The 11,447-nt window shown below is 42.0% G+C and overlaps 1 protein-coding gene across 1 annotated transcript; it reads right to left on the reverse strand.

Annotated features, from left to right (window-relative positions):
* Positions 1-4,865: 4,865 nt before the first annotated feature.
* LOC135639475 (uncharacterized) lies at positions 4,866-6,952 on the reverse strand. The gene is made up of 2 exons (XM_065153239.1): positions 6,211-6,952; positions 4,866-5,864 (listed from the first exon to the last, which is right to left on the reverse strand). The coding sequence occupies exons 1-2, from the start codon at positions 6,858-6,860 to the stop codon at positions 5,168-5,170; spliced, it is 1,347 nt and encodes a 448-aa protein (XP_065009311.1). The 5' UTR covers positions 6,861-6,952; the 3' UTR covers positions 4,866-5,167.
* Positions 6,953-11,447: the final 4,495 nt, after the last annotated feature.

Here is an 11,447-nt window from a genome sequence, read left to right on the forward strand (position 1 = left end):
AAATTGAATTATAATCAATTTTTTGGATCAATTACCATTGTTAGTAATTTAAATTACATAATTCAAATATATTTTGGTCCGTTAGTAACTACAAATAATAACTAATAATTATTTTTTTTATTTTGTTAAATAAATAATAATCAATGATTCTAAGGTTAAGTTATATATTTATTACCTCTTATGGCTAATTATATTTAGTATCATGATCTCTACATTTTAAAAAGCTATATTAGGATCCTTATACTTGTAAAAGTGAAACCCCAATTTACCTCACGTCATTAACTTTATCGACAAAAAAAAATCGCATGCATCATGTGCAAAAAGGGGATAAATAAAAGGGGTAAAAAATTAATTTTACCATCCTCATCTATTTCAAATTATTAATTTCATAGGAGGAGAACGATAACTTTTGTAGTATCGATAAAAGGACTTTCCTCCCCTTCGATAGAACAACATATCCAGTAATGACATTGGTGACACACGAGGCTGGTGGCATTCTAAAGAAGATTCAGGCATCGCTTCCAACCTCTATGAAGCGCTATCTTTAATTATACTATCCTTCCCTTCAACTTTTGTGAAGTGCTATCTTCAACTTCGCTCCCCCTCTGGCTTTTCTCTCTTCCGATTACGTTATCTTTTCGGACTATATACCTAGTAGCGACATCGATAGCGCACGAGACTAATGACATTCTAGAGGAGATCTAGGAAAGAATCACAACATGTAAAGCATATCTAATATTATGTCATCAGATATTCTACTACATGCCAAATATCATCACATGTTATGTTTGTGTGATCAACATTCCTTGTTGTCGTGGAGTTACCACTCCTTTCCACCATTTTCATCAAAAATAGTCTTCCATCTCTTTCAGCAATTGGAGAGGCCAACCAGATTACATCATTCCCAGTTATTGGACAAGGTTCATAAGATCTGACTAGGAAAATACAGTGCCATTCGAAGTCATATACTCCAGTCCTTAATAATACTGAAAATTTACCAACAAGTAAGAGGACAAAAATACAAAAGAAGTCCGTAAAGGAGTCTTTGTCTTGCCTTTCTATTTCCTGAGGCACATGAAAAAGAAAAAGATGAGAATGAGAATAGACATTTTCGATATGCTATCTTTATTCCAATCCAACAGGAGTAGGATGGAGCATCATTTCTGGTAGCTCTCTCAAATGGATTCCAGTGTTGGGTTCTTTAGAGTTCTTGGTTTTTCCCATCCACTACTTTGCCAAAGGAGCCAAAGTTGCAGGATGCAATGCATGGTTGGTCTGATCATTATGATTCTTGCCTCACATCGTCGTCCAATGTTGTCCGAGAGATAAAGAACAAGTGGATATATATTTCATTCATCTCAGTCACGAGGCTAATATGACATCGTAACCACGATTGTTGTGATGAATGAGATTACTTTGTACTTGTTTCTATTGACTTCACTCTTTAGATGATCAATATTTGTAGTCAACCCTCATGAAACCCTATAGCAGAAAACACACAGATGAGAATAAACTTTTGATACGTGAGATAGGCTGACCGCATAAGAACTCGTCCTGATATCGGGACTGTCTTCTACAAAGTATAACATATTCATTTTTGTAGCAAATATGATTCTTTTTAAACTAATGGATCAATATGATAGAAGATAAGATTTTTTTATGAGGAAATCTCTCTATTCTATTGAGGAAAATTCTCATTCCTATTGAGGAAAATTCTTTCTCATAATCTGTATAAATAGGAGAGAAACATGTTAATGTATTTATTTTTTTTCATTTCTTCAATAAAGCTTCTTCAATAATTGTTCTTATCTTCTATTATTTTCATCATGGTATCAGAGTAGTGAGAAAAGCGAAGCTTCGCTCTTGCGCATAGCTTTTCGCTGTGACTATTATATGTACATACGTGACTCTAAGCACTCACTCCTCGATCACTGTCGTGCAACAACTCAATTGATCGAATCTAATTTTATTCTCCTCGAGGATGGTTATAATGTTAGGACAAAATAACCCATTAAGCATGATTAATGAATCTCGTTGTATATGAATCCTCTCCATTAACTTGACTCGAATAATCTCAAGCATCGTGATGACCAGCTTACGATGGATGAGCTTCTTATATGGTTGAATTGAAGCTTTCACGTAAGTTATTCATCAGTTGAATATCATAATTTACAGATTGTCTGTTTGTTAACCAAATATATGTATCCTTGTCGATATTTGGAAACATTTTTTACTTGCTTAAAGTCATGCTTATTAGTCCCTTATGCTTTTTTCTAAAATTATTATATAAATATTTCAAATAGTATTGATGCTCAATAAGTGTGGAATGACCTCAAATATATCTTTTTGTTTCTCAATGATGAATGTCCACTCATTTGAACTGCTAATTGAGATATTTAAATATCTGATAAGTAAACTAATTAACCAATTTCATGCATCATTGTTCTCTTTCTTCCCAACAGCAGCCCTGGTTCTTTACTTTGTTCTCTTTGCATTTGGTTGATCCGTTCCCTCTCCAATGAGCAGATAGTGAGGGAAGTGCTGATGAATCACGGCGGCGAGGAAGGACTGACCGCAGAAGCCATCAACGAGCACATCAAGGCGGCCAACTACAGCCTTGCTCCGGGGCACGACAACGTCTTCCTTTACCGTCTCGAGCACCTCGTACAGGAGAATCTCATTACTTGCAGCGACTCCGGCCTATACACCCTCACCGAGCAAGTAGATGCGAGTTCGGTCGACAGGGACGCATCCGCGAAGCACATTAATTTTCACGCCCATGCGCAGTTTGGAATTTAAGATCATGTCTTGTGTCTCTTCCTCATGCCCTGTTCTTACGTACAGATGGTGCAAGATGTGCCGATGAATCAAGCCGGAAAAGGACTGACTGCAGAAGCCATCTCGAGCACGTCAAAGCCGGAGGCAATGACGTTCCACCAGAGCAAGACCAGCACCACCTCGACACGCTCATCCAGAAGAAATTGGTCACTCCAGGCCAGTCCGGGCTTGACACCCTCGCTGAAACAGAGACTTCCAGTGGGCCGATCGCAGGTCCACCGTCACCACTCCACCATCGGTACTTCTTCCTTTGGAATTCGATCAAGAAATCCTTTCTTTATTCTTGCTAACGCACGCCGGATGTGGTTGGTTGATTGAAGATGGTGAGGGATGTGCCGACATGCCATGGCAGAAACGAAGTTCTGACCAAAGAAGACATCAACAAGCATCTCAGGGCGGGGACCTACGACCTTCCGGCGGAACAGCTCGACCAGCTCGTGCAGAAGAATGTGATCGTCCCCCGCCAAACCGTCGTGAACACCTTCTCCGAGCATTTGGACGTGCGCAAGCTGAAGCCGCTCGTCGATCCAGGTCGTCCGATCGACAGGGACGCAGCGAATCGGAGCATGGAGAAGGTCGTGGATCACATGCGCGCGAGCGAATCCCGGCATGGCTTATTACTTCCGGCGGAAGAGGCGGCAGCCCGACCTTCAGAAGGCCGTAGCAGAAGTCCAAGCTCCGCAGTCCCAACACTCATCAGGTAGTAGTGGAAATGATGGCGTTCGACCAGAGTGATGCAATCTGAAGGTGCCTGCCTTCATGGATACGCCTGCGTTGTTACCTGCATGTGCTCCCTATTACAAGAAGACGCATCTACTGCACTCTCTCAGTTCATCTCCAGTTTCAGATTAAAATTTTGGATGGGGAACAAGTAATTTTAGATTAGTTGAAGAACAATAAATTGTATTTAAAGTAAATAATTTTTTTTTATATTTTGATAACGAAATAATGTGATAAAATATTTTGAGTGCTCCCAAAGTTTCTATGTATTAAATTTAGAAAAATTCAAGATATTTTATGAAATTTATGCATCTGTAATTGGCTATCACTAAATCAATTTTTTCTAACAACCTTATAAATACTAAAAATATTTTTTTTTTCCATTGGAGTAAAATATTTATAGAAGAAGATTACTATTTACAATCCTCTCTTTGTTATTTATAATCCTATTTTATATTTTTTTTAAATATTTAATAAATTATCCCTTTACATCGATGACAGTGGGAGTAAGATGAAATAAGAGATTGTAGGAAAAATAAAAAAAGGTTAAAATCAATAATATAAAGATCATAAATAATAAAATAAATTTTTATTATTTTTTAATAGATTATAAATAATAAGGGGTTATGAATAGTAAAAATGAACGTAAGTTTCTTTATAGAATAATCAGACCTAAGTGGTGTTTCTTTCTTATGCTGGAAGTAATCTTCTTCCTATATATACTCCTACATTACTCACCAACCATCGCACTACGCTACCAAATCATCCCGACCTCCGGTGGATGGACACCAGGTTCTTCGACGAACAAGGACGCATGGAAGAAGGCCGATGGATGGACCGCCGCTGCTTCCACGACCAAGCACGCATCGAAGACGGCCATCAGCGTTTCTCTACTCTTACTGACGTCCGATGTTGTAACTGGTTGATCCAAGATGGTGAGGGATGTCCTGACATGCCATGGCGCAGACGAAGGCCTGTCCGCGACAGCCATCAACACGCACCACAAGGCGGGGAAGCACGACGAGATATTCTAGGAGCAGCTCGACTTGCTGGTGCAGAAGAATGTGATCGTCCCGCACCGAACTGTCCTTTACACCGTCGCCGAACATTTGGATGTGCGCAAGCTGAAGCCGCCCGGAAAACCGAGCTTGAAGAAGGTAAGGAAGTGATAGAACAAAAGAGAATAGATTCCGACAGTTGGAGAAGGGAGAGGCAGATTTAGTAGAGATGTATGGAAACCTCACATAGTTATATTTCTTCTCCATATAATAATAATAATAATAATAATAATAATGAATAAAAGAAGCTGCAACAAATCAAGCCATATGAATTAACTTAAACATAGTAGCCATACAATTCAAGCGATCGAAACAGGAAACCAGTAGAAACTGATGCAACCTGTTCAAGCTTCCTCAGAACATGAGGCTCTAATTATGAGCACCACCAGAGAGCGCAGATGACTCCACGCCGGTGTAGTTCACTCATTTCAGATCACAAGCATCAAGAACAAGGAGGAGGAAAGGATCATCGATCAATAAACAAATGAAAGAATATGGGCGATCGATCTCCAAGTCTGTGACAGGAAGAGATGCGAGCGGATCATGAGCCTTTAGAGGCTACAATCTTGCTGGTCTTTGCAAAGCTCCTTCCTCAGCTTCTGGGAGAACAGCTGACAGGCGTCCATGCTAAGATCAATGGCGGCAGAGAGGGCTATAAATAGCGCGACGTCGGCCATGCACGACACGTGCTGCACCCCGACCTGCACCGACGGCTTGCTCGCCTTCCCCTCCCCCTCGACGGTGGATCCCATCACGAAGCCTCCGAGGAATGGCCACGGACCGGCCACCACGTCCCCGATGACGCTGGGATCGATGCAGAAGTGGCCACCTTTGCGGACGCTGAGGGAGGACTCGGCGATGGGCACGCCGCCGATGGGTCCGGTGTCCGGCACCAGCTCGAACCTGCAGCCCAGGGCGTCCACGGCTCCTCGTTCTCGCCAGGCCTCGAGGCGGCCCCACGGCTTCCAGTTGGTGGAGGATGAGGATGAGGAGGAGGAGGAGGGGGGGACGATGGCCCGGAGGATAAGCCAGGCGCCGGGGTCGGATCTGGAGACGCGGTCGGAGCCGGGGGACGGCACGAAGGGCGTGACCATGGACGCGGCGGCCACCGGGGATCCCGAGAGGTCATGTATCGTCACAGTCCAGCCCTTGCGCTGCTCCCTTCTTCGTTGGTTCTTCTCTGCCCCTAAGGAGCCAAACCAGCATCTCATGCTATTGTTGTGGGAAGCAGCATCAGATGGCAGTGATCTGTGTTCAGAATGAAACTAAGCAAATTCTTCACATAAAAAATGAAACCTTTCACTACATATTTGTACTTCTTGTCATAACTATCTCTGCAAATTAAATAACATAACGTTACTTCGTAATCAATTCACGTTAATTTGGTATCCATTTTTTGGTAACATTGTGATTGTTAATATCTGTGATTTCTTTTGATTTTAGAAATATTCATTTACACTAAATTATTTTTTTCCTTTCCTCTTCTGAATTATAAGTTTTATTTTTTTATTTTTAAAAAATGAGTATTATTATTATTATTTGCTTAAATAAACATTAAAAAAAGGAGGAAAAAAGAATATGTGCTGCCACGTACATAGACGAGGATCGGGTGCTCCGCCTACGGTCGATGGAGAAGCGGCAGCTGAAGACAGGCTGCCGAATACACCCGCTGCGGCTGCTGCCGCAGTTACCCTGTATCTGATACACCACCGGGCTGCACTCCGGCTCGCCGCCAAACTGAAACACGAATCGGGGGTCCGGCTCCGATCGCACCACCAGGTGAAGGCGCGCCGCCGACCGCCCGTGCCCCACCATCACCCACCCGCTCTGCGCCACCGTCGCCCTTGCCGGCGCGATCTCCAGGTCCACCGCCACCCGCACCCGCCCCAGCAGGCGCCCCGAGCTGAACCCGCACGTGCTCCCCGTTCGGCCCACGTAGACCGACACGGTCAGGCTCCCCCGCTTGCCCGACAGCCGCTGCAGCGTGGCCGGGTCGAGGCTGATGGCCACCGGTGCGGAGGGGACTGCGGACGCGGGCGCCTCCATCAGATTGGTCGTCGACGTGGGGTCGGCGGCGACGGGGAGAGGGGTGGTGTGGGACGAGGAGGGGCAGTCCTGGAGCTCGATAGAGCAGAAGCATGGGGTGGTCGAGGGGTGCACGCCCGGGCCGGCGGGCCTCGATATGGCCGGCAGCTTGAGCACGAGGGATTCGACGATAAGCCGAACGAAGGGACAAGGATCCATCTCCTTCACCCACTTCTTTCCTCCGCCCTCTTCTTCTCCCTGTTGACCCTTAATAGTGATGTTGTTGATGGTGTGAGAGTCCCTTCATTTGCGTAAGCTCAACCTTGTAATGAGCAAAAATGACGCACGTATATATATATATATATATATATATATATATATATATATATATATATATATATACACACGTGAGACGTCACATACAGGTATTAGCTCCATTTATTGCCACATAATAACCCTTGTCAATGGTCTAGTTACATTATTTTGGAACTATGATATAATTATTTTTAGTAAAAAGAATTATTGTAACGCAGTATAAAAATATTGTAACTTGGTTAGTTCATTTTATGAATCGGTCCATATGAAAAAAGAAGAAAAAATAATAGAGGATTGAAAGTATTTTGGATATTAAGGAAAAAAAAGTTGTTTGAAATTTTTGAATATAGGAGCACTTTTGAGAAAAAAAAAAGCAATCCTTAAAGGATGAATTTTCTTGAAAAATCTCGAAAAAAAAATCCTAAAATATAATGGCCAAAATTCCTGATTTAGGCGATTGCCTTTTTTTACACAGAAATGGAACAGTATAATTAGGTTGCACGATTCCAAGTCAATACATCCCCTTCGTGGAAGTTGGTCCCTGAGAGGTGTGCACCGATCTGTGAGGGAATCCGCCGGAGGCAGAGGCCTCTGGTGATGTAGTGGGTGGCGCCCGTGATGTTTACGGGACATGGCGGGCATTAAGAACAATGTCGCAATCCTCCACCTGTGCCTGGGTCCCCTGGATTGCAGGGAAGATGGCGGGTCCCTGCGGGAAGCATGCAGATGTGGGAGTTTTAATGGTCACTGTTACACGGTGCGTGATCTCCTGGACTTCATTCATCCACCACAACTCACAGCGATCAATGTTTTCATGCTCAATGATAGGATTAACCTACATCTGTAACACCATAAACTTTATCCGAATAGATTTTAGGTATTCTATCCTGCTGAGTTTTCTGCCTCGTTAAAACGCACTCATTTCCCGAGTTCTCGCAGTAATCTAATCCATGAGACGATGCTTTGATGATAAGATTGATTTACGTGTGTGCGAGAGAGAGAGAGTAGGAATATGACCCGAGGGGGGGGGTGGGGGGGTGCGTAAAGATTAGATATGGCTAGGCTGGATATGGTGGGCAAGATGCTGTCTTGGGGCCCTCGACACAGCTGGATACTGGCTGGCTGTGTCGGACCCAAGTTTCCATGTGAGCATGGCCGCATGCCGACGCAGAACAGCGATCCCTGGCGTCCACACTCGTTAAGTCGGACAACGAGGCCGAGGCTGATCTGACGTCGTCGCCATGCGCGACGAAGAACACGATGCACGCCGACATCGTATCCTCCGCTCTTCCGCATGACGGGCATTGCGGCGGCGGCGTATAAGATACATGGTGTACCTCTCTCATGCTGCGTCCTTGGCCTTCGTTCGAACACACGGCGTTGGGATTCACGACGCTTTTGCTCGAAGCACTGCGTGTACTGCGTCCATCAAGTCAAGGGAGCTTCCGATCGGGGCTTGATGGGGAACGTAAGGATGTTGCAGGCTTCTCTTCTGTCCAAACTCCGAACCTATCATGTGTAATGTCTCCAGGTAGAGAGGTCAGATACGGAGAATATGTAATATTTCTATCTATAAGAATTATTTCAGTAAAACTGGATGACCAGTAATACCGAAAATGATTACGTGGTTGATTAAGATTTTAAATTGGATGATCAATAATACCAAAAGCTTTAACTCTGACATTCCAGACTAGGAAAGATCCAAATATATACCTCATAACATGCGAGTGCATCAGACATCCTACTCGTTTTGCGCATGTAGATCCAAATCTCCAGGTTTGACCGGTGCATCCAATCATACATATGCTTCCGGTGGATATCCCTGTTATTCGTCATGGCGCCGACGTACTCTGATGTGGCCTCTTGGAGAAGCGGCTACGTAGGGCATGTGCGATCGTACATCCCCGACGCTGAGCATGTGGTTGGATCCATGGCTCGTGAAATCATTGGCGACAACCACAAGGCGTAGCACCAGTACAGGATAGGATACGCACGCATTCATCTAATGGCAAACTGATTGGGAGGGAGAGTTCCAAGTAGAAGGATGCCATATCATACACGTATCTGCAAAGTCAAGAACTATAAGCAATTCAATACGATGACAATAACAGGTTTTGTCTGAAATCTTTTGGAGCACTATCTTCAATCTAAAGAAATAATCGTACATCTGCACTTACTAGTGTGGGAATTTTAAGAGCAGGATAAGTCTGGAAAACCATTGCATGCTTGAAGGAAGAGATGAGGTCCACTGGATAAAAATCTGTAGCGTCATCCAACTTCAAGAATTGCAGGAAGTTGAGCAGAAACCAATTAGACATTTGTTCGAAAATTTTCTGCACAATGAATTACAAATTGGTAAGATAACAATTTCTATGTGAGTTTAGAACTCCAAAATCTAAAGCTGAAACCTAATTTTCTACATCCACCAGAAAGCTAAATTCACAGAAGAACATAGAGGATTGAATTGGGCTGCAACAATATAAATTTGGAAAAAAAAAAAAGAGCAGTTAAGTTAGAAGGATACCGTCCTTATTATGTCAAACACTAAAATTATGAGAATTCTTGGTTGGAACCCTCAGATAACCACTTATAATCTCAAACATAGTCATAATGCTACTTCCGATGAAGTAGAAATCACCGAAGAATGAACCAGGATTGAGTAGGGTCACCCATCATAATCTCAGACCACACAACTCAATGACAACCACAACTGAAATTTTGTAACACACACCCAAGATCCGATCTGAGCAAATTTTGCATGTTGACCATAACCTGATCCAAATCCTACAATTCGGTTCTCAAGAGACCAAGAGATATCAAGATTCATAATCAATATACATTCTGTTACAACGCAAGCCAAGGAACTCGCCGCAAGCCATACCTAAACATGAGCAACCACTAACAAGGTCAGATGCCAACATGACATTCTTCTCTGACCTAGATTTGCTCCTCCATCAAACTGAGATATGAAGAGGATTACCTATAAATAGAGCCTCCCAAGATGCTTTAAATGTTTAATTACATAGAGCCAAAAATCATCCTCAAGCCTTTCCTGCTAGTTCATGAAAACCAACAATTGCTAGCTAAATCTTATCTAAACATGAGCAAAGCTATCCATAAGAAGTATCCAATAATGTTGACTGTCTATCAGACTAGCTCAATTATTTAATTTTTCTAATTTACTACTACTTCCATTCAAATAATACATAAACTTGAATTTTTGACCTATGAACTATCACACACTATGCCTTAATAATTAGGATGTCTCAAATAAAACAAAATCTTATGGTTAAATGAAACTTCCCTTGAAACTTGTATCTGATCTAGTTTCATCCATCGAATTTATGAACAAGGAGAAGTGAAAATAGAATAAGTAGATCCATCACAGAGGATCTTTTGGTCATCTGAAACTAATTGAACATGAGTTGGAGAGAAAAATCAAGATCTTGTACTCTAACTAGCTTATAAACAATTTCGCTGCTGCAAAATCTCATGTTACTTCCAACAAATTCTTTGTACCAGTATCTAATCCCTTTGTAACAGTTTCATGGCAACCTGTGCTAGACAAATGACTCAACTAGACCAAGCTTTCTTGCCAAGTATCCATCTTATTCATGCTTCAAACTCCGAAAGAGAGTCAATAAACTTCATGCATTATTATAAATCAAACCATATAGGTTTGCGATGTTGAAATTATAACAAAAGTTTGCTAGCATTATAACGACTCAACTAAATAAAGCTTGCTTGTCAAGTATCCATCTTATCCATGCTTCAAACTCCGAAAGAGAGTCAATAAGCTTCATGCATTATTATATATCTATGTTGAAATTATAACAAAAGGTCACAACATTCAAACGATTTACATGATCTGAAGTCCACTCTATGACAAGTTGGCCAGATAAGGAAGCAAAAGCGGACAAAAAAGATAGCATAACATTCCTCATTGTGAAAAAGAAAGCTTTGAAATTTCAGATAATTTTACCAGTATCGCTTCAAACAACAATGAGTATGCATAACATCATACACAATCCAAGTTTTTTGTATCCTTATCAAATTGGAAAACTAGAAAAAAATCTCTACTACGTCAAAATACAAGAAGTATACACTCATCATAACAAACACAATTAGTTTTTGTTTCCTTACACTATCAAGAAATCAGGAGAAACACGTTTTCCTACTACTATGCTAAGAGCTATTGTAGCTACGAATGCTTAAGCTTACAAAAACAGCATGAAGATAAAAAATCTACACAAAGATAATGATGAAGCTCAAAGGACAGAGCATTACTATCTTTTGACCTAAAAAACCCAAAAAGAACGAATTAGGATATTGATATTTGAAACCCACAACAACCGTGGCCACACACCCAGATTTAGTTATCGCCTAAACCAACAAACGCCAGATTCATAAGCTGCAGAGCAGATCCACCAGACAGCAAGAGGAAGCACGGCCACCTGGTTCCAAATGCACGATACAAACGAAAAAAAACAA

This window comes from Musa acuminata, chromosome BXJ3-6, assembly GCF_036884655.1.
Source record: "Musa acuminata AAA Group cultivar baxijiao chromosome BXJ3-6, Cavendish_Baxijiao_AAA, whole genome shotgun sequence".
NCBI lineage: Eukaryota > Viridiplantae > Streptophyta > Magnoliopsida > Zingiberales > Musaceae > Musa > Musa acuminata.

Bases quoted from the DNA above. Each gene is read 5' to 3' on its own strand.
- LOC135639475 (XM_065153239.1), bottom strand. From the start codon at position 6,860: ATGGATCCTTGTCCCTTCGTTCGGCTTATCGTCGAATCCCTCGTGCTC. The intron at 5,865-6,210 runs GTACGTGGCAGC...TTCTGAACACAG, and splicing joins AGCACCCGATCCTCGTCTAT to ATCACTGCCATCTGATGCTG.